Here is a 25,148-nt window from a genome sequence, read left to right on the forward strand (position 1 = left end):
TTATTCAATCCATATAATACATAGGGTTTATAAAGATATAATTTTTTATTGTTTGGTATATAAAATTACATGTGATCAACCCGTATAAAACATGAGGTTCTTATAAATGTAACTTTTTCATTATTTAATATATAAAATTAAATTTACTCAACTCATACAATACACGGGGTTCTTAAATATACAACTTTGTTGTTATTATTTAATATATAAAGTTACATTTATTCAGCCCATTTAAATACACGAGATTTTTAAATATATATTGTTTTATTATTTGATATATAAAATTACATTTTTTCAACCCGTGTAATAAACGAGATTTTTAAAGATATATATATATATATATATATATTTTAATATTATTTTGTACATAAAGTTACATTTATTTAACCCGTGTAATACACGGGGTTCTAACCTAGTTGGTTATAAATCGATTTTTTTTTGGGAGAAATCCAAATTTTAATATCATAAACTTTCTTAAATTATTTTAAATAAGCAAAAAGTTTTTCAAAGTAACAAAATAATATAGGAAAAATTAGAAGTTTTGTCCTTTATCTTTATACTACTTTTCAGGCAGTGTCCTTTTTCACGAATCTTGACAGACGGTGTCCTTTACTATGTATTTTGTTGCAAGTTTAGTACTTTACACTCAACCCAGTTAAAAAACCCTGTTAATTGTTGACAGACGGTGTCCTTTACTAGGTATTTTGTTGCAAGTTTAGTCCTTTACCTAGGTATTTTGTTGCAAGTTTAGTCCTTTACACCCAACAATTAACAGGGTTTTTAACTGGGTTGGGTGTAAAGGACTAAACTTGCAACAAAATACCTAGTAAAGGACACCGCCTGTCAACATTCGTTAAAAAGGACACCGCCTGAAAAGTGATATAAAGATAAAGGACAAAACTTGTAATTTTTCCAATAATATATGCTTTATTTTGGTGATATACGTTATTTTTTTGTGTCATATCCATATCCATATGAACAACTTAGAAAGTTTGGTGATATAAGTCAACAAAATACAATATAATAGATTAAATTCTTGATGATAACTTGTTACCTAATAATAATATCTTACAAAGTGTAAAAGAATAGATGATGATTGAAGATAAGATCCAAAATAAATAGAAAAACGATTATTTACATCAAGATAATGAAAGATTTAAAATGTTTCTTCACAATGTATTAATAAATAATTCTAATTATTTCAACGAAATTAAATAAGGAAAAATTACGAGACAAAACAATTGACCAAACTTGCTTATAGGGGTGTCAAACTATTAATTTTGACATGACACAAACAAGACATGAAATTATGATTGAAATATGATTTCTTGATATAGAACTTGAAGATATGTTCGTCCATTGACGTAAAAATAGCATAATGCCTTGTCTGATTGGTGTGTCCATAGAAGCAAAACGTAGAAAAGATATGCACCAATTGATGCAAATACTGTTGTTAACGAGCCAAGAACAAGTGTGAGCATGGGCTTGCCTTAGCTCGGTTTCTAACCGAGTCAACTCACTCCGCTCGGTTTTAAAAAGTAGTTGACTCACCTCGGCTAAATTGTTACAACTTAAAAGAAAGAAATAAGTTTTGATGTAAATTTGCCGAATCATTATATAAAATGAGGCTTAAAAGATTGAATACTATAAATTGTTAACAAGTGTTTCTCGAGCTCTATTCGTTTAAAGAACTGAGCTAATTCAAACTAGCATTTTCAACCTTTTTTTAACGGCCAACGAATCCTTCAAATGGGCTACTGGCGAAATTCACCACATCGGAATACACTCGCCTCCTAAGGGGACAGGGGGCGATCCCGTTGTTTTTCCGTGATGGCACCCATAACGCGTTGAACTTTGCATATTCCCACCGCCACCATAAAATTAACGCTTGATACAATCATGAAAACACGATTTCGTTATTTTTTTAACGGCGTGATGGGTTTTATTGTGAGGGTAATTGTTGGTTGGGGGAAAATTGTTGGGTGTGGTGGTGAGTGATGACATTGCCACCAAAAAAAGGTTGTGAATGATGGAAAAATGGTTGATGACATGGCATGAGTTGATTGGATAATGTGAGTGATAGAATTCTATCACTAGTGACCACCCCCACCCCCTAACCGGAGAAACCCTCACCTAGGGCCGAAGCACGTTAATACTCGCCCGAAGTCACGACAGTGCGGGGAGGTAAAACCTTTCTCTAAGCAAATTTTAAGTTACGAGGTATCTATAAATAGGGGTTGAGTTATAATACAAAGTGTTTAAAAATAAGAAGGGTAAGAAGCCACCAGAGAGTGACAAGTGTCCTATGAGTAATTAAATGAAAAGGGTAATTTTGTCTACAAGAGGAAAGAGAATATGCACATGCAAGTCACATGTTATTTCCCCCTCAATTTTTAAACGTCCGTAACTTTTTTATACATCATTTGTTTTTAAAAAAAATTATACCATAAAATCGAGCGTTTTTTTATCTTTAATATGAGTACCATATTGTTATATTTTTCAAAAAAAAAAATTCAAAAACCCAGTTGCATATTACACAATGGACATGATGTAAAACACAATCAATGACAACAGATAAAGACACAATGAATAACATACTAAAACACAATGACCATAACGTATAACACAATGGCGATAACATATAACACAATAAGTATCAGACTAAAATAAAAACACAATTGATGACAACAGATAAAAGACACAATTAATGACAGCAGATAAAAGACACAATGAAGAGCAGATGAAGACACAATGGAAAACAAACTAAAAACACAATACACAACAAACTAAAACACAATGAACAAAGATAATAAAAAAATTGAACAGATTATTAAAACACAATGGACAACATATTAAAACACAATAAATAAATATTAAACACAATGACCTGAACTAATAACACAATTTATAGAAAACCCAGATATAACACCATCTTCATTGTGTCGTATATTGTGTTATAGGTTCTTATAAAAACGCAATGGATAAAACCCAAATTAACATGGTGTTATAGGTTTTGATAATAACACAATGGACATGATGTAAAACACAATGTAAAGTAGATCAAAAACACAATCAATGACAACTAGATAAAGACACGATGGACAACATAGTAAAACACAATGACCATAACGCATAACACAATGGCGATAACATATAACACAATAAGTATCAGACTAAATAAAAACACAATTGATGACAACAGATAAAAGACACAATTAATGACAACAGATAAATGACACAATGGAGAGCAGATGAAGACACAATGGAAAACAAACCAAAAACACAATACACAACAAACTAAAACACAATGAACAAAGATAATAAAAAATTGAACAAATAATTAAAACACAATGGACAACATATTAAAACACAATGAATAACATATTAAACACAATGACCTGAACTAATAACACAATTTATAGAAACCCAGATATAATATCATCTCCATTGTGTCATTTATTGTGTTATAGGTTCTTATAAAAAGGCAATGGATAGAACCCAAATAAACATTGTGTTATAGGTTTTGATAATAACACAATGTATAGAAACTCTACTGACCAAAACCCAGTTAAAAGACACAATGACCTGAACCTTTAACACAATGCAAAAAAAAAACCCAGTAAAAATGAAATTTTTTATTTTATTTTTATATGATAATATGGTACTCATATTAAAGATAAAAAAACGCTCGTTATTATGGTAAAAATTTTTTTTTTTTTAAAATGTCGTATGAAAAAGTTATGGACGTTTTAAATCGATGGGGGAATTGGCATGTGCCTTGCATGTGGAGAGAGAAAATCCATAAATATAGGATTCCCTTTATGCCCTTCTATTATCTTCTTTCCCTACAACTAATCTCAGTCATCCAAATCTAAGATCAATGGACTAGAATCCTTCTTACCCTTCTTATTTATTTTATCCTTTGTATTTGATCCTAACCCCTATAGTAGATGCAAAATATCACACTTTTTTTTTTTTTTTTGAACGGCCAAATATATCACACTAAGTGACTTTTAAAAAAAAAACGTATGAATAGTAAATTAATAATTTTAATAAAATAAATACAATTTCTAAAAACAAAAAAATATATATATAAATTATTTATTTTAAGTGATTTTCTTCAAAATAACACGCGCCACATACATTAGCCGTTATCCACCAACTGTAACAATTCATCTTTCTCTTATTTGTCACCTTCTTCACCAGTCACTATACTCTGTATCTATATCTTCAAACATGACAAATATATATACAATTCATCAATATAATCATTACAATTTCACTTGTGAAAGAAACAAATATTCAAATTGCAACTTTAATCTTCAACTCTTCAAGTAAAAAAAAAAACCATGGAGGATTCAACCCAATTCGATGTGATCGTGATCGGAGCAGGCGTGATGGGAAGCTCAACCGCGTATCAAGCGGCTAAACGCGGCCAAAAAACGCTACTCCTCGAGCAATTCGACTTCCTGCACCACCTTGGATCGTCTCATGGAGAATCTCGAACAATTCGAGCTACTTACCCTGAAGAGTACTATACCCCGATGGTGATCGAATCGGAGAAACAATGGAGAGAATTTGAATCAGAAATCGGGTACAAGGTTTACTACAAAACCGGGCAGCTGGATTTGGGTCCAGCTGATAATAGCTCTCTGGTCTCAATCATCAACAATTGTAGAACACACTCGATTAATCACCGGATTCTCGACCGTGATGAGGCGAGGACACGGTTCTCTGGAATGGTTGAGATTCCAGAGAACTGGATCGCGGTAAGCTTTACTTGAATGTATATTAGATCGGCTCAGTTAAAAGCTCGAACGAGCTGATCCTGAAATAGAGCTCGTTTAGTTATCGAGCACGAGCCCAAAAGAATTTTTAGTTTTTTTATATATTATATAATAGTAAAGTAATAATGATGAAAACAAAGGTGCGCCAAGCTCGAGCCGAGCTTTGGCTTGTTTAAGCGGTATTGAAGTGAGCTCGAGCCGAGCTTTTAGCTCGTTTGAGGTTGCTCTCAAAATAGCTCGAGTTTTGGGCTTCACTCCCGAGCTGAGCTTGAGCTCATATAAGTAGGTTCGAACCGAGCTGAATCTGAGTTCGAACTTCACTAAAACATGACGAGACGAGCTCGAGCCTAGTCGGGCTCGGGCTCGGCCCGACTCGTTTACACCCCTAATTGTGGCTACTGCCTACGGCCCATGCTTTAATTATGTTTCTTTGTAATGTGTCAGGGCCGGCTCGGGAGGAGGGGCAGGGTGAGCGACCCACCCAAGCCCCACTCTCCCTGAGGGCCCGAAAATATGTTCCCAAAAAAATAATTTTTAGGGGCCCATTTATTCTACTCGCCCCTGCCCCAGATTTTTAAGATTCTTGAGAATGGAACTTGGTGGTGTTCTGAATGCAATTCATTTATTCTACATCTTACCCTCCTCAGACCCTACCTTTGTTTTGCTATTGGTGGGATTTACTGAGTATGATGATGATGATATTGTTACAGGTAACGACGGAGCTTGGTGGTGTTCTGAAGCCTACGAAAGCGGTCGCGATGTTTCAAACACTCGCGATCAAACATGGGGCGATTCTTAAGGACAAAAGGGAGATTGTAGACGTTGCGGTTGATAAACATCGAGGCGGAGTTTTGGTTAAGAGCGGATCGGGGGAGAAGTTTTGGGGGAAGAAATGTGTGGTGACCGCGGGAGCTTGGATTAGTAAAATGGTACAAAATGTTTGCAATGGTGGTGTGAATTTGCCTGTACAACCTGTTGAAACAAGTTTGTTTTACTGGAAGATTAAAGAGGGTTATGAGGTTGATTTCACCGTTGGAGCCGGTTTTCCGTCGTTTGCAAGCTATGGTGATCCGTATATCTACGGAACACCGGCTTTGGAGTTCCCGGGTTTGATCAAAGTTGCGGTTCATGGTGGTCGGGAATGCGATCCAGATTCGAGGACATGGGGAGCAGCAGCGGCAGGTAATAAGCAGGGGCGGACCCACATTGGTGCCACCGGGGTCCCCGGACCCCAATCTTTTTAAAAAAAATAGTAGATTCGGTATATTAATTTGTATATGGACCCCATAAATACAATTAGGTGGACATCATAGAAATAAAAAGAAAGCTGGTGTAGTGGTAAATCTTCCTCTTTTCTACCAAGAGGTCATGGGTTCAATCCTTGATAAGCCCATTTTTCTTATTTTTTTAAAAAATCTAGTTCAAACCTCACTTTAACTCGACCTGAACGAGGACCGACCCGAAAATGGACCCCATTGAAATAAAATCCTGGGTCCGCCACTGGTAATAAGGTGCATGAGTGTAAACAAGATGAGCCGAGCCTGAGCTCGACTAGACTTGAGCTCAGCTCGTTTGACTTAAAAGAGTTTGAACTCGAACTCATTCTTAGTTCATTTCAAACTCAAGCTCAGCTCGTTATTCGTTTTTTTCAAACTCAAGCTCACTCAGGCTTTAGTTGTTTATTATTTATTATTAAATTTATATATATAACATAATATATATTATATATAAATCTATATTTAATATATTAAATAATAATTATGTAAACAATAAGCACGTATAGGCTTGCAAGTAGGCTGTAAACGAACCAAATGTTCAGCGAACCGCTCGTGAACCGTGCGGCGGGAAGTTCGTTTACGTTCGTTTGTTTAGTTAATGAACGAACATGAACAAGAAATTCCGTTCGATTAGTTAAATGAACGAACACGAAAAACTGTCACGTTCGTTCAATTGCGTTCATGAACGTTCGGTAACGTGTTCGTGAACATCCGTTCATGTTCGTTTGTTTATGTTGATCATTAAGTATTTTTTTAGCATTTATTTATTTTATCTAAACCTTATATATTTCTTAATTCTTATTTATCTCATTACCCAAACAAATAAAATAGGAAACCCTACCTCCACCTTTCTTTCTTATTATTCACATCGAAAAATACAATTAAGCTTCATCGATTTTATCTATGTTCGTTTGTGTTCGTGAACCGTTTATGAACACGTTCATTTCCTTAACAAACGAACACGAACAAAAAATCTCGTTCGGTAAGTGTTCATGAACCGTTTATGAACACATAATATTCTTAACGAACGAACACGAACAAGGCCTTGTTCGTGTTCGTTTGGTTCGTTTACAGCCCTACTTGCAAGCCAACTCAAACTTTATAAGTTTGGGCTTGTTTATTAAGCAAACTTAATTTCAGGCTCAAGCCCAACTTGCAAGCCAGCTTAAGTTTGATAATTGAAGCTTAAACTCGGACTCTTTTACTAAACAAGCTTATTTTTAGACTCGAGCTCGTTTAAACCCGGCTTAATTCGAGCTTTTAGCTAGCCGATCTCGAGTAGCTCAAAAGCAGCATGGCTCATTTACTACCCTAATCAGGGACGGAACTAAGGGGGGTCAAGAGTATCAGCTACCCTGATCAATGAAAGTTGTTGAATTTTTATATTTAAAAAATTAAATATGATAAAAAGAACATAACCATAACCCTCACTAAAAAGTTCTGGTTCCACCACTATAGGTACTGAAGGTACAACAATGGTGATTGGATATCTAAAAGAATGGATCAAATCAACGTTTGGTGATCGAGTCAATTGGGAAGATGGGCCGGTGATGCGCCAATCTTGCATGTATTCATTAACACCAGATGGAGATTTCGTGATTGATTTCTTGGGTGGTGAGTTCAACGAATATGTGGTTGTTGCCGGTGGGTTCTCGGGTCATGGGTTCAAGATGGCTCCGGTGGTTGGGCGGATATTGGTGGATTTAGCGTTAGGCGGAAAAGCGGCTGCGGCCCAAGAAGAAGAAATCAAGCATTTTAAGCTTAGAAGGTTTGAAGATAACCCCAAAGGAAATGCTAAAGCCTTTGAAGAACAAGTTCGTCTTAGGTAATTTCAATGGTTGTTTGAACTTTGAAGTATGTGATACGTTACATTTTTAATCAATGTAGTAATCCATTTTGTTTTAAATGTACTTCTCTCATATTTAATACTAGGAAAATTGACCTATAATAATCCCACCTAGATCTTATTGGCCATTAATATCCCACCTCAGAATATTCCCCCCACCAGTCCCACCTTTCACCTATTTTTCCTACAATGGTTGTCCGTTAAAAAAACTTAACGGAGTTAAGCTTTTTTTCCAAATTACAAACAAATTTGTTAGGGCTTTTGATTAGAACGATAATACGAGTCCATTGATGTAAAACTTGCCTCGAATCGGTGCTCCAAACGATAAAAACGGCGCTTCAATTCGGGTTTTTAAATTTCAAATTAACCAAAATCAAGTCACTTAGTTTTACATCAATGGACTCATATCACCATTCTGATCAAAAGCACTAAAATTCTGTTTGTAATTTGGAAAAAAAAACTTAACTCCGTTAAGGTTTTTTAACGGGAAACCATTGTAAAAAAAATAGGTGAAATGTGGGACTGGTGGGAGGAATATTCTGAGTTGAGATTATTAATGGCCAATAAAGTCTAGATATGATTATTACAGACAAATTCCTCTTAATAATAAATTCATCATGATAAATAAATCAAATAGAAATAGGAAATTGGATTCTAATAATCCCTAATAAACGTCACTAATAGACGTCACGGCCATTGACAGTCCCACTTTTTTATTAAGAATTTGAAATCAGGACCACTAAACATTGATTTGCATTCATAACTTCATTCACCTTCAATATTTAACATAACATAAAGAAAAACAACAAATAACTTTCAATTTTTAAACCAAAATGTACAGCCAAGATCATGTTTTTAATTCATTCCTATGACAACCAAAAAACAATTAAAAAACATCCAACATTTTGGCTAAAACATGAATGACATCAGGTAACCTTTAAAAACGTCAAACCCCAAAAATGACAGGATGATGTTGCAGCAGTTGCATACATGTAAGCACCAGAAGAAAGTCGGAAGCTTTAGCTCCGTTTCTGAACCCGACGAAAATGTGCATTTACATTCAGGAATTAATCATTATACATCTTGATGCAAGTTTTCTGTGCACTGTTTGATGCAAAAAAGTTTCTTCTAGAAGATTGTACAGCGGTGTTTTGTAACAAGCCCCGTGAATTCAACAGAATATATGGTCGGTTTGCTATAACATTAAAGTATGGTTGGCCTCATGTGTCTGTCACCTTGGTCTCCAAAAGTTTGGACCTGCAACACCTGAAATAAGATCCGTTACATTTTAGGAGTCAAAAGTCAAACGGGTAGGATTGACCCGTGACATTTTCTAGTCCCTTTTACTCGACCTAATGTAAAATCATTAAGAGAACACAATAATATTGTAAACTGTAATACTGATCTACTTATTCTCATTAAAGCGATTTATACGATTGTGAGCTATGCAGGTCACTTTTTACGGTTTTAAGAGTAAACTTCCGTTTTTCTCCCTGTGGTTTGGTCACTTTAACGGTTTTGCCCCAAACCTTTAAAAATAGCCATTTTACTCCCTGATGTTTTGGTTTTGTTGCCAGTTTGCTCCCTACGGGGAGCAAAATGGAAAAACAAACAATTTGGATGGAGTTAGAGGCGGGGAGCAAACTCGAAAAAAAAACCGAAACATCAGGGAGTAAAATGGCTATTTTTAAAGGTTTGGAGCAAAACCGTTAAAGTGACCAAACCACAGGGAGCAAGACGGAAGTTTACTCCGGTTTTAATACAGGCTGGATTTAACTCCGTTAATAACTAGTCCATTGAATATGAGTACGAGAACCATATATGAATATATCAATAAACCTCATTTGACCCATTCAATGATCAACCAGGTTTTTCACATTTACGCCACCCGTTATGAAGAAAAAATATAACCGAATATATCAACTTGTAAGTAAAGGGAACGAAAATGTCACCTCTACTCCATAACCATATTACCAAAAAAAAAAGTTAAAATGTAAAACTGAAAAAAGAGCGAACCTCGAGGAGCCATATGAGCTGAGGCTTCAGGGTATGGTCTATGAGGTGGCATATCTCTATGATTCGGAGGTCTTACAGGATAATGCCAGGACACTGGTGGTTCACATGGTGGGCCCGCATACATATTGGGAGGATATCGTCCTATCGGGCCATCAGGATGACAGGGACCTGTTATTACACATTAAAAATAAACAAATACTGTCGGTGCATCTATAGTTGATCCAATAAACAATCATTGAACTATGTAAATATCGATCATTACCAGAGAATGGAGGGGGTTGAAACCGCCAGCTGTCATCATGTGGGGGTAAGTGCATTCTGTCATGATCACTGTGAAAATTACCGGTATCTGTACCATTGACAAAATGGAATCTGCCGGGGTATGAAGGAGGCGGAACGTCCCTACACGACTGATCTGACTGAAAATACGAGAACTGAGATGATGGAGCAGGGTGTGGTGGCCTAAGGTGCACGTTACTGGCGACTTGAACAGGTGGGCGGGGGATACCGAAAGAGCCAGAATTGGATGATTCTGGTACTTCGGAAGAATGGTAATTAACTGATGGAGCTGTTGATAGCTGTGGATCATCGTTACAGTTCTGCATTGCCAGGTGTCAATATAAAAGTCAACTACAAATTCATCTAGCCACAATTCAGAGAAAAAAAGACATATACTTATTAATCTTTGTGCCGTTCAAAAAAAAAAACTTATTAATCTTTGAAGTATTAAAAGAAATATACTTATTAATCAAATCTGATTAATAAGTTTGAAAAAATTATATGCAAAATTTGGATAAAGTGCCACTTGATTTCAGCTCATTTTATACACGTTTGACCCGTAAGTGAAAACAAAAATATCGCAAACCAGCCATTCACATATATTAAGCTTACCTGACTAGCTGCATAAACGTTGGCATCAGGAAAATTACTCATAGTGTCGGGTAATAGAGGCGGTGCCGGAAAGGAGGCTGGAGGTGGTGGAGGAATAGACGCTGCAGGAGGTGGAGGAATCGAGACTAACGGTGGAGGAGGTGGAGGAACAGAGGCTGGCGGTGGAGGAGGTGGTGGAAGAGAAGCTGGAGGTGGAGGAGGAGGAGGAGGAAGCGAGGCTGGAGGAGGTGGCGGCGGGAGAAGAGAGGCTTGAGGCGGGGGAGGTGCAGAAAGCAAAACTGGCGGCGGTGGCGGTGGCGGTGGCGGAAGGGGAGCGGAAGGAGGTGTTGGCGGTGGGGGTGGAAGAGAAGCAGGAGGTGGCGGTGGAGGAGAGCTTGGCAACGGGGGAAACGATGGCGGCAAATCTTGCGGTAACGGCGGCAAATGTTGTGGGAGTTGATGGTGGGATGTGCCTACAGCTTTTTCCACAGGGGCAGTTACTGTTACTTGACCTTCATGGGTGGGGGCCACATCTTCCATTTCAAGCTCACCATCAACATCCTCAAGTACATGGGTATGCTTCTCCGCTGCAGGTGTAAGGACCTTATCATGTTCACAAATTTCAGGATCACGTTCAGGTGTTACCGCCTCAAACCCCTCCGCGTCGGAATCAGAATCACTTCCTTCTTTTTCATCTTTCAGCATTGTTGGTATGCAGAAACCCGATAACTGCATACTCGAGTTACTGACCCCATATAAAACAAAAAACAAAAACATATTAATTAAACCACGATTTCACTATTAATTAATTAATTACCAACTTAATTTAATAATTACTACCTTCCATACTCATCGACTAGCATACCCTCAACTTCCCTAACTGGATCATCAAAGGCCCGTTCATTTCTAAAGGCCCGGCGAGAATTACTGAGTCTAGAAGACATCATGTTGAGGGACTCAAGCTCACGAATATGGTGACGAATCATTGGTTCCGGAATGATTTTTCTTTCTTGCCACAGCTTTAGAACCTGCACAATAATACATATATCTAATAAGAACCCTTCAGTACCTAGTTAAAACGGGCCATATTAAATGGGTCAAATAGATCGACTAAAATGGGTCAGTTTAAAGCTCGAGTTGGGTCAACTAGCAAACGTCTTTATTTAACTTTAATATTTTTAAAAGAACTACTATGTTAATTAGGATTAAAAAACATAATCACAATAACAATCCAACTTTTTGATAAAAATGTTCAAGAATTTTCACACAACGAAAATAGAGTTTGTACGATTTTTAACCCGTTCTCCTTGGTCCTTTTATAAACTTTTTTTACTGAATCTGTTTGGGATACAACACAGCGTAAACCCCCACCCATACAACACAGCAGTGTAAACTAGTAATATCGATGATAATAATAACTGAGCAAATATGTAGGCCAGTAAATGAAACAAACGAACACGAACAGAGGCATGTTCGTGTTCGTTCATTTAACTCTAACCGAGCACGAACAAATAATCGACCAAATTTTTGTGTTCGTGTTCGTTCATTAAGAAAACAGGCATGTCCGTAATGAACATAAACGACCAAACATATACGGATATAAGGTAGCTTTTTTATATCAATTATTGATTAATTAGAATAAGTTCTATTGGAAAACGCATTTTTATTACTAGAAAGCCCACTTATCAATTAGTTATGTGGATAAGTAGTTAGAAAACCTTTTTTATGTTTATATAGGTTTCGATTCCTGTAAAAATGACATTTTCATGAGAAGTGTGAGATGGCAAAGGAATTAAAGACATCATGTTTTGGACTTAGACATGATGTTTTGGGTTGTTTTGGCAAGAAAAACACCATACATAACAATTTAAGACACAATGCAATGAATTCTAGGCTTAAAACTTAAAACACCAAACCAAGAACGTTAAGTAGGGTGTTTTAAGTGTTAAGCAGTGTGTTTTAGTTATTTTTTGAATTCCATGCCTATAATACATTGCATTGTGTCTTAAATTGTTATGCTTGGTGTTTTTCTTGCAAAACAACCCAAAACATCATGCCTAAGTCCAAAACATCATGCCTACATGTCAATTCCTATGCCTTCTCACACTTCTTACGAAAAAAGGTACTTTTTTACAGGAACCTCACCCTATATTTGTATAAGAGTTAATTACATAGTTAGTCCCTGTGGTTTGCACAAAATAACAAACTTAGGTACTAACAGTTTAAAATCACCTTCTAGAGTATTAACTTTTCATTTTGTAACGTTTGGAGGTATTAACTTCTAGGGTATTAACATAGTTAGTCCCTGTGGTTTGCACAAAATAACGTTAATACCTCCAAACGTTACAAAATGAAAAGTTAACACCGTAGGATGTGATTTTAAACTATTAGTACCTAAGTATGTTACTTTGTGCAAACCACTAGGACTAACTATGTAATTAACTCTTTGTATAAATACAACTCCATATGTATTTCTTAAAATACAAACGAACCAACATAAACGAACGTTCACGAACATAAATGAATGAACAACACGTGTGTTCATGTTCGTTTATTTAATTAAATAAACAAATAAACTTGTTCATGTTCGTTAACATAAACAAACTTCCCGCCGAAAAAATTCACGAACAGTTCATGAACATTCATTTCGTTTACAGGCCTACAAAAATGTCTCAAGAAAAAAAACTTGCCTTTAAACATTGCCTACGATTTTCAAGAGCACTACTCCCTGGAGGAGCAGCAGCCAACAATAACCGCGGTAGCACTGCCTGGATAGCCGAAGGATACACACCACCCACACCACCTGTAACACACATACCCACATCAATTTTACAATACAGTAATAACAAGAAAGTAATTTCTAGATTGCGCCTAGTACAAAGTTGGTTGCTTTGTTTCTGGCAAACCGACATTACCTTTAAGCCCTCGAGAACATTGTGCAATAGAATCCACAAGAAAGAACAAGTCCACCCGTTTATGTAAACTTGATTCACATTCCAAACTGCGAGCAATAGTCTCCACCACCTAACATTCAAATCAACTCAATGCATGATTACCAAACTCCTTTTTGTTCATCGTTAACTTTTCTATAGATAAATTAATAATACAACAGTTATAACTATAAGTAATAACCTAATAAAATAACAGAGATAATAATTTACCTTGACGGCACTTCCAAATTTAGCAGCGTCAATGGCAATGCGAGTAGCCCTGTCAATGCTTTTTTTGGTCCGCGTTAGTGCCTCAAGGCTTGCCTCAAAAGAAGTCAAAACAGCATTTGCTTCTGAAATAGTGTTCCACTTGTTACCAGTGTGTTTTGGTTTTTCATGCACATTCGGACTACAACTGTTTTCAAGTAAATTACTATTATCTGGCTTGGATATGATATAGGAAACCGAAGTGTTATTGGGTGGAGAAGCTCGTGACACATCAGCTGAGTCAAACGGGTCAGTCGGGGGAGAGGGTGTCCGGGTACCCGACACACTTTTATGGCTTGTGTTATCGTCTGAAATAAGAGTTGAATGAGGATGTTCATTGACCGAGTCAGCAGTAGTCAACTCTTTTGCAACATCTAAAGACAGAGAATCATCGACTTCCATGTTTGACTTTTTGGTTCCTTCAGTATCTTCAAGTCTATGACAAATAGGGTTCCAACAATACAGTTAATAAAAGAATAGACCCAACTAGACCAACAAAAAAATACTCAAATTTAAAAAAGAAATATGCTAAATATGTCTTATGAAACATAAAAAAAAACTGTAAAGCGTAACATGCATATTGACTTACATTGCATTATCATTGCCATTATCTTCAATTGGATGGACTGCCATAATAACATCATCATGTGAAACAACACCGTTTTCCGATTTACTTGATACTGGATCTGAACTCACCCCGGAACCGTAAACATCCGACGGATCTTTTTTGCTAGCTTCAATCTCCTCCAAACTAGATGGTTGACCACATGTATTGACCTCATCAACTATTATTGGGCTTTGAGAACATGCAACTGTTTCAACTACTTTAGTAACAGAATCCAACATGACAGAATCTTTACTGTCATCAATTTCCATAGGCTTTTGCCCTGGACTACTACTCCTAGAAGGTTGACTGCACGTGTTGACCTCATTAATCATCTCAATCTGTTCACCTGGTGAAGATAAACTGCTACAAATTTCATCCGTTTCCTTACTCTTTAAAGTTCCGTTGTCAAGAGAAACTTGTTTATCTGCAACACTAGCAGGTTGACCACACGTGTTGACCTCATCAACATGCTGTTCGAGTCGTTCGACTGGTGAAGATAAATTGCTACTAATTTCATATCTTCCCTTACTCTCTAAAGTTCCATTAACAATGGATATCATGGTGGATGATTCACCAAGCAAAACTTGTTTATCTTCTGCAACATTAGAAGGTTGACTGCACGTGTTGACCTCGTCAATCATCTCGTTTTGTTCAGCTCGTAAAGATAAATCGTCACAAATTTCAACTGTTTCTTTACTCTCTGAAGTTCTGTTGATAATGGTTTTCATGGTGGATGGCTCACATGGAGACACCTGTTTATCGTCTGCAACATTAGCAGGTTGACCACACGTGTTGACCTCATCAATCAGCTCATTCTGTTCAACTCGCGAAGACACATTGCTACAAATTTCACCAGTTTCCTTACTCTCCAAAGTTCCATTGATAACGATTTTCACAGTGGATGGCCCACCAAGAGAATCTTGTTTATCTTCTGCGACAATAGCAGGTTGACTTATCGTGTTGACCTGATCAATCATCACATTCGGTTCAACAGGTGAAGATAAATTGCTACAAACTTCATCTGTTTCTTTACTCTCTAAAGTTCCACTGACAATGGTTTTCATGGTGGAAACTTGTTTATCTTCTGCACGATTAGCAGGTTGACTGCATGTGTTGACCTCGACAATCATCTCATTTTGTTCAACGGGTGAAGACGAATTGCCACAAATTTCATCTGTTTCTTTTTCTTTACCCTCTATAGTTCCATTAATAACTGTTTTCATGGTGGATGGCCCGCCAAGAGAAACTTGCTTATCTTCCGCAACATTAGCAGACATAGCCTCTAGAGCCCGATGGAGACGTTTAAACGGTGGTAAAGCAGCTTCACCATCAACCATACAACCAATATGCTTATTCTTATTAACTTCCCATACTGGCGGTTTATTAACACTACATTTGTTTAACGTAAAGCACGGGTCAAATTCTTCCTGACCTCTATCTTGATCTTCTAGGGCTGGTTTATTTACTGGTTCAGAGGTTTGCCCCATTCGAACCCGGGCCCGTTTCACTAACGGCAGATGCTCATCACCGTCTTCCTTTGAATGCTTCCCGATAGATTCTTCAATATCAAAATTCTGAACGGGTTCGATTTTATCAGGGAAGTCGCGTTTTCTACTTGGCTTTCGTTTCTTTTTAAAAATGACAGCTTTATTTTGGAATTCAAGAGTTTGACTCAGCGGCAAGTCAAACTCATTTTCCATAATCTTATTGTAACCAGACTGTACACAATTTCCGTCGTTTAAACTCTTGGTATCAGAACCAGCAGTCACGATTCCTGAACCATTTTCTTCAGGACTTGCATTCGAACCCGAACCCACTCCATCAGATGAACCTGGTGATGTCCTGACCCGTTTGGTCCTTCTTTGTGACCCATTATTTGTCACATCTTCTGTTTGAAATCTGCAAGATTCTGCCCGAACAAAACTCCTCGACCTTCGAGCGGAAGGTACACGGGTACCAAGAAATTTCTTTCTTGAGTATGTAGTTGGTAAAGGTGCTTTCTTGACCGCCAAATTACCATTATGCCCCTCAGACATATCTTTGTCATCTTGTGACATTATATCAGCACCCTCACAAGGTTTTAAAGAATCAGAACTTTTCGAACACGAGTCAATAGTAGGTGTGACTGTGACAGCCTCATCCTTTGACGCTGAGCTGGCGACACATTCCTCTGATTTGACCCCATTTGTTGATGCATTTTGACCAATTGTATTACTAATTTTGTCTGTTTGCTCCTGTTGTTTTAATTCCTCGTAACTTTCAATAATTTCCCTTACAGCACGAACAAAATCAGCTCCTTTACCGTGGCGTTTATTCATAAGAGATACTTTTTTTTCTTCAGTAAAAGCCTCAACATCAGCTGGATTACAGAATGCTCTGCAAAAATAGAAATTTATTAATAACGTGTTTATGCGTTTGACCCATTTGATATAAAACATAACCCAAATTAGTCCACTCATGAGTAAAGGGGTCAAAGCTACCTTATTACAAGTTGAAAATGAAAGATTATCAATATAAGCAAGAATCTATCAAGACACGTCAGACCGAAAGTATAAAACTACTTGAAGACATCATGAGAATAATATAAAGAACAAATGTTATTACATACGATGGTGGGACCATAGTTATCGATAGCGAATAGCGACAAATAGGACGAGGTACCTATATGCTATGTAGCGATAGCGACGAAATAGCGCTCGCTATTTTGTGTTTAGCGATAAGGTAGTTAAAAAAATTAAGAAACAAAAAATAGCTATTTGTAATATATATTATATATATATATATATATATATATATATATATATAATGTTAATTTTATACTTTTTACGTATAAATTTTGAAATTCAAGGACCAAATGTAAACTAGTGATAATAGAGGAGGTTAAATGTTAAAATACACAAACTAATTTACACTTTTATGTAATTTTTTACAAGTTTTTAGGACTATATGAAAACTAGTGAAAAGATAGAGGGGTTAAAGGTTAAATCCAAAAAGTTACTTAAACCTAAAAAGCTAAAACACAGAACAAACGCAGCCACTCTTTTCTCTTCTTCTTCCTGACTTCCGGTAGGTTTCCGGCAGAAGCTACAGCACCGGAGCCGGAATTCGTGGTCGGAATCCCGCAATAATCACGCTATGGAGTCGCTAAGTAACATATTGCGAGGTATGGTCGATTCGCTATGAAGCGCGCGATAGCGAACGCCATGTTCGCTATCGATAACTATGGGTGGGACCCCATAGTATGTAATAAGTTGCTTCAAAGGTAGATGTAAAGTTTTAACTTATGGTAATCCCGTGTGAATACAGTGATGCGTAAGATCGCTGTGTTTATGCATAAAGTGAATTATGTGATTGCTCTGTTTTACAATCCACTTGTTGTAAATGCAACAAGAGATCACTTGGATAATCTATTTCTTAGCTTAGTTGTACATACTTCATAGTCATCCCTTAGATCAAGTGATCAACTTTCAAAGATCATAAACTCTAACCTAGTTCACTTCACAGGCCGAAAACGCAGTGTCCATAACAAAAGAAAACTTCATAAAGTCACAACTCAAACGAATTAAGAGATGGGTGCTTCTAACGTAATGATGCTCAATAACATATTATAAGTTGTAATACATACTTCACGTGATGAATGTCTGATGATAAAATCGAGTGATAAACGCCCAAAAACGGTCAACTTAAAAATATTAAAATACATATTTAAATGCATGTGTGCTTGTTTCGACGTAAGCATAAATACACAGGGCGAACACCCAAACAACTTGAACAGAACATGAAGGCAAGGACTACCGCTCTTTGAAACCATAGTACTCAATAGCGAATGGCGGACGATAGCTACAAGCCATCTATGCGCTACGTAAAGATAGCGATGAAACAGCGGGTGTTATTTCATACTTACCGATACACTAGAAGAAAGTTTTAGTAATATTTTACAAGTATATTTTATAAAAATAAAAAGTCTGGTAAATATGAAGGATTTAGGCTTCTTCTTTTCATTCCTGAAACAAAAAAAACCCTAAATACACTTCTTTTAATCAAACTCTTATCTATATTTAAAAAAAAAAACTAAATCCGCTATTTTCACGCTATTTAGGTGCTAAACATCATATAGCAAGAAACTCATGCTTCGCTAGCTATTCGCTATAGCGAGCGCTATGCTCTCGATTAACAACTATGTCTGAAACCACATACTATTACTTAGTAGGATTCACAATAGGGTCTGGGGAGGGTGAGATGTAGGCACACATTACCTCTATCGCTAAGGATAGAGAGGCTGCTTCCAGAGAGACCCTCGACACCAAAGACATATAGTAGAAACGCGAGAAACTACACATAACTTTAAAAAGAGCAGTGCTAATTATCAAAAAAAGTGGCGGATAGGTAACATATATGCAAAACACAATCAGTGCCTAGACCATAAAGAGACGCTGAACATCTGCCCCAATGCTCAAACCTAATGAATCTACTCCTAAAAGTCCTTAACCTTAATCCTACATCTCCATAGACCCCTAATCCCCTATCCTGGACCATGTCCTCAGAGAGGTGTAACTCTAGCAAATCTTTCCAAATCCGCTCATCCCAAGTCAACTTGGGCCTACCTCGACTCCTCATCCCTTCGAAAAATAGAAAATATTTTTTCTTATTCTTGAGTTGTAAAAAAAACATACATCTCGTATAAAACTTAAACCTTCTAGTCTAATGTTCATAGCACCACCTAGATGTGCCTTCTTTCCACAAGAAGACTGCCAACATATACTTTTTACTTCAAATTTAAACTTCAAAAACTCGACTTCCTAAATAACAAACTCAACTAAACAACTATATCAAGGTTCTTGAAACCAAAAGGTTTAACATTTAAATAGCAATCATAAAAAACTTGTTAGCAGTTAGCACACTCTCAAATTCGACAACAAAAATTACAACTACAAGTACATCTTATGGATCTAGTGCTCATACAGGTAGCATCTTTTCTAGGGCTTAAATCATCATACCAAAATGAGAATTACATACCACGTCTACAGGTTACTGTCCAACCTGAGTACCAGTTTGTCCCCTTGTGATTCCTTCAATTGTCAAACAAATTGTGAGTAGCGGCTAGAACTGGGTTGATTGATGTGAGTTAAAACTTAAAACCCTAAACCTAATCACCAAAGCTTTCATGGCATAATTAAATCTCTGTCAAACTTATGTTTGAAACTGTTAATACCATTTGTGTGCACCTATTTCGAAAGTGTACTAGTATTTTTAAGTAAAAAAAAAACCAAGTTGACACAGGAACCACCAAACAGAGCTTTAGTACTTAGTAGTCAAAAGAACGTAATCAAAAAACCATAAAGCATTCACTGAACTCGAACATCAATACAAGCTAGTACAACAACTCTAGCTCATTTGGTAACCATACTTCCTGAATAAATCACACTTTGTCTAGAAAGTAAACACGGCATCTAAACAATATGATGGTTGCAAAAGTCGCTAGGCGCTCTCTAGTCGGTCGACTAGGGAGTTGAGAGTACTCGGCCTACGCGGAGAGTACTCGGGGAGTACTCGGACATGTTAAACTATAAAGAAATTAGTTTTTGGAGATTAAATATATGTCAAATAACATAAATTTACTAATATCTATAACAAAATACGTGAAAATAATATTCATTCTTTAATATGATAGGCATAGAAATTATGTTTTATTCTTTTTTAAGTCAAACTCGGCCCGAGTTGACCTACTAGATACGATTTCGGCCGAGGTTGACCGTGTTTGACCGATTCTGAGTAATTAGGCGGAGTCAAAAAAAGTCGTCTCGGCAGCCTACCTTGTAGCGACTACTCGGGGAGTACTCGGCCTTGGAAACCTTATTTTACAACCATATATGACCACAACAAGATAAGGACAAAGGTCTAAATAGTGAGCTGACAGGTCTCCTCAAGTCCCTAAATAGCTACATGAACCCTACCTAAAACAAAACTTATCAATAGTTTCATTCCAGAACTCTTGGTAAGTACAAGCTTAAGATGATAAACTCTTCAGTCATCATCAAGCATGTTAATTTTATTGTCTATTCTTGCAAATTGCAACAATCAAACACCAAAATGTTAGTTCCAGATAGATTTCCAGCAAATAATATGTGCTAGATAAATAATGAACGATGATCACCCCACACGTGTAGTAGCTGAATGATGATATCTTGTGACAATGATAGAAATTCGCAAAAGAATGCATAACCAGTTAATGGATCCAAATTCACACATAAAATCCAAAAGTCAAAGAGACCCAAAAGTATGCTTACATTTGTTGGGTTCCAAAGAAAAAGACTAGAACTTTCTTCCAGTCAGTAGTGTAGCCCCACTTTTCCGGCTCACTAACCTGCAACCAACATACAGACTTACTGTAAGGACAAATTTCATACTCCTAAATCTTAATGTCCTCGTTGGTTCCTTCCAAAACAGAAAATTACAAGACACCAAACATATAAATTTCATGATAATTTTACAAAAAAAAGGCTAATTTCATCATCCATTTATTTCCATTATATCACCCAAAACTAATGCATACTTTTGTTGCAGGGATGACATCATTAGCCTATTGTTATAAGAAAGGATACCGCAAAAGAGACACCGCCCCATGAGCAGGGCAAAAAAAAAAGTTGACATCAATCGTTTGTATGGGTCATACCGGTCATGTGCAAGGCAAAAAAAAAAGATCATAGAAACCATATAGTTTGTCAATGATGACATCAATCGTTTCTTTGTCAGTCAAAACATCAAATAAGCCCTACAATTTGGCCCTCATATGACCATTTTTAACCCTGTAAGTAATATTTGTATAGCTGCCTCCCTAAAAGAAGTCATCAAAACACAGAGTTTGCATCCAAATACAATCACTTCCAAAAAAAAAAGCAATCTTTGCACATAACAGTAGAACATCAACATCCCATTCAACTCACACTAAACAAACCATAATATAAGTATATAACACAAAAAAAACCTCAAACTTAATGCGAAATCTATTCAACCCCCCACCCCCACAGATCAGTCAACAATATCAAAACACATATTGTGAATCCAAATATAGTCCTTCCATAAATATCAAAACACATACTGTGAATCCAAATATAGTCCTTCCAAAAAGAACCAATCTTTGCACATAACATGCAAAACCTAATCAACCCCCACAGATAGGGCTGTAAACGAACTGAACGTTCAGTGAACAGTTCGTGAACCGTTCGGCGGGAAGTTCGCTTATGTTCGTTCAATTAGCTTAACGAACGAACACGAACAAAAAATTTCGTTCGATAAGCTTAACGAACGAACACGAACAAAGGTCTCGTTCGTTCGACTGTGTTCGTGAACGTTCGGTAATATGTTCGTTTATGTTCGTTCGTTTATGTCTGTTCGTGTTCGGTTTTTTATGTTTATTTTTCTAAAAGTTTTTAATGTTTTATTAATTTTTTACTTTCCCCATATGTATTATTTTCCTCTCTCTGGCCCTCTCCCTCTTTTGATATCACGCTACTTGCTTATCTCCAATCGATTGAACCCAATATTATCCATCCCTTCAATCTTTAAATGGTTATATTTAACTACTTTCGTTGTGTACAATGTTTAAGATTAAGGGTGCCTTTTTTTTATTTTCAAAATTAAAGTTCATTTGTGTTCGTTTGTGTTCGTTTACGTTCGTGGTTAGTGTTCACGAACTGTTCGCGAACAACCAAAATTCCTTAACGAACGAACACGAACACAAACTTCTGTTCGTCATGTGTTCGCGAACAGTTCACGAACATCCAAATTTCCTTAACGAACGAACACGAACATAGCCTTGTTCGTGTTCGTTCGGTTCGTTTACAGCCCTACCCACAGACCAGTGAAACAATATCAAAATACAGTCCTTCCAAAAAGAACCAATCTTTGAACATAACAAAATAGATCAAAGTACAACATCAACATCTCACTCAATTCATACTTCAACAACCACAAAAACAAAAAAACACTCAAACTTTATTGCATAACCTATTCACCCCCCCCCCAATCAGTCAACCAAAACCCTAACTTAACACACAACCCAAAAAAACTTCAAATCTACAAAACAGAGAAACATACCGTAGCAGGCCAAGCAGGGAACCCTTTAACCTTCGCCAGAACAAGATCGCCGACCTTCCACTTCCGGCAAGCGGCGGCGGTTGCGGCGGCTTTACTCACACCTCTTCTCCGGCTAGGCGCCATCCAAAACACCAATTAAACCAGACCTACAACCCTATATAATCAAATCAAAACCATACGCCGTTGAAAAACAACCAAAAAATCAAACTTATTCACTAATCTTCTTCAACTATAACCGCCTCGAACTTTCTAGGGTTTCGAACATCGAAAAATCGAAACAATCTACATTGATAGATGAATCGGCACCAAAACCTAGGGCTAAACACTGAATTTGTAACTAATTTGTGAATAAGAAGGTGAGTTTTGATGATGAAAGTTGGATTATTGGAAACTAGAAGTGATTAATGAGAGGAAAAAACCCTAATTTTAGGTTTTGAGTGCGTGTGTGTGTGTGAAATTGAAACCCTATGAGATGAAAGGGGGGTTTGTGTGGGTTTGTGGAGAAGGGGGATTCACATAGGGGAAGAAACAGATATGAATTTGGTATGTGATGAAGGGGTGTGTGCTATTGTGCGCCGGGATACGTAGGTTTATGCGGTGATTTGGGCTAACGTGAGCGGTGAGGGTAATGGACTGGTGAACGTGACTACGTGGTCCAGGAAGATTTAAATGGGCCTGAATTTGTTTGGGCTGCTCATGATGGGCTTTTATCGATTAGACTTATCAATTTAGAGGTGCACAAACCGGTTAATTTTAATAACCGGATCGGTTAACCGGTTATACCGGTTAATTTGACTTTTTGACTTTAACCGGTTAATGCTTTAACCGGTTATTACTTTAACCGGTTATTTTTTTAACTGGTCCGGTTAATTACTTTAACCGGTTCGGTTAATTAACCGGTTATTTTCGGTTATTAACCGGTTTTTTGGCCTTTTTTTTTAATTTTTCGGTTATTTTTTCGGTTAACCAGTCTATCGATTAAAAAACCGGTTTAAAAAAACCGGTTAATAACCGGTTATTATACTAAACACTTATAACCGGTTACTAACCTACGGTTTAATAACCTATTGAACCGGTTATTCTTAAATCGGTTATTAACCGGTTACGGTTTCGGTTAATAACCGGTTACGGTTAATTAACCGGTTATTTTGTGCACCTCTACTTATCATGTTTGATAAACCTATTGTTCCGATTGTTAAACTTTTCATTTTTAATAAACGGGTCAAACTCACACTTTTAGAATGCAAAGAAAAAAAACTTAGGTCTAAACAAATAAGTGTTGAGCCAGTAAGAGGTCTGAGATCTGAACTATTAAGAGACTGTCAAGAGCCAATGAGATAGTGGTTGAGTCGGTAAGAAGTCTGGCTCAACACTTATTGTGTTAGCCAACCCAAAATCTTTTTGTTTTTCATGTCGTTTTGGATTGGGAATCTATATTAAGACACAAGATATGTACGTCACGCAAGTTGGGTAATGAGTCAAAACAGACTTGGGTTGGGCTAACATGCAATCATGTTATTTCTACGATTTCTTTTGAAATAATTTTTCATTTTTAAAAAAATCCATTGATGTTTATTAGTTATCCCACAATTATATTTGGCACAAACAATTGCAAGTTAGAGCGTCTTAAATTGGTAAAAAAAATAATAAAAAATTTGGTATCTGTTGTGTATGAAAAATCATGGTTGTAAAATTCCGACTAGGCATCGATTAATCTTGATTAATTACAATTAATCCCAATTAATAATCCTGATTAATCACTAGTCCCCACCCCACCAGCCGACTAGCGATTTTTACAACCATTTGAAAAATATAAACCGTAGACAATTTAGGAGATTACGTTGGACATGGGCGTAGCTTTTAAAGCCCCCCCCCCCCAACTTGTGACAACTCGAGTTTCTGACTTTCACTTTCGCATTAAATGCGCGTTGACTTTGACTGTTTAGTTGTTTGGATTGTGGACTTGAAATTGTACGCGTTGTGTTTTAATGAAACGTATTGTCGTTTTGCCTATATGTGATTACTTGCTGTGGTAGAAAATAATATTAGAATTATTATTAAAACACTTAGTCTAGATCACGAAACATGACATACAGTTCGAAGGATCTCGAAACATATCCTTCGATTCGAAGGATCAACTTTCGGTTCGAAGGATCTCGAAACATATCCTTCGACCAAGGACTCTATCCTTCGACATCTTTCGGCCCAGTCTTTCTAATGGGCTTGGCCCATTCCTGTGAAACGATTTATAAACGTGAATGCATGTAAGTCGACAGTTAGTTTTCAAAAACCCTAGTTTCCTCTTGTGCGACGGCAGCAAGCTTCAAGACCTTTTTCCCTTCTCTTTGGAATCCGATTCAGTATTGGATTGTGGTTAGTGATTCTAGTTCCGATTGGTGCTTTAGTATATGATTAATCTTGGTTAATTGTGTGTGTGATAAAACATGTACG

At 36.8% G+C, this 25,148-nt stretch overlaps 2 protein-coding genes across 2 annotated transcripts; one reads left to right on the plus strand and one right to left on the minus strand.

The window, feature by feature from the left end:
• The first annotated feature begins 4,239 nt into the window (after positions 1-4,239).
• Positions 4,240-7,974, plus strand: LOC110910241 (probable sarcosine oxidase). Its single transcript, XM_022154935.2, has 3 exons — positions 4,240-4,769; positions 5,498-5,969; positions 7,523-7,974. The coding sequence occupies exons 1-3, from the start codon at positions 4,350-4,352 to the stop codon at positions 7,891-7,893; spliced, it is 1,263 nt and encodes a 420-aa protein (XP_022010627.1). The 5' UTR covers positions 4,240-4,349; the 3' UTR covers positions 7,894-7,974.
• A 729-nt stretch (positions 7,975-8,703) lies between these two features.
• On the minus strand, positions 8,704-23,258 carry LOC110910240 (protein HUA2-LIKE 2). The gene is made up of 11 exons (XM_022154933.2): positions 22,698-23,258; positions 20,888-20,964; positions 14,583-16,976; positions 13,958-14,429; positions 13,712-13,820; positions 13,487-13,599; positions 11,637-11,824; positions 10,818-11,541; positions 10,189-10,525; positions 9,927-10,094; positions 8,704-9,176 (listed from the first exon to the last, which is right to left on the minus strand). Exons 1-11 carry the CDS (start codon positions 22,818-22,820, stop codon positions 9,142-9,144), a joined length of 4,740 nt encoding a protein of 1,579 aa, XP_022010625.1. The 5' UTR covers positions 22,821-23,258; the 3' UTR covers positions 8,704-9,141.
• Positions 23,259-25,148: the final 1,890 nt, after the last annotated feature.

This window comes from Helianthus annuus, chromosome 15 (genome assembly GCF_002127325.2).
Source record: "Helianthus annuus cultivar XRQ/B chromosome 15, HanXRQr2.0-SUNRISE, whole genome shotgun sequence".
Classification (NCBI taxonomy): Eukaryota; Viridiplantae; Streptophyta; class Magnoliopsida; order Asterales; family Asteraceae; genus Helianthus; species Helianthus annuus.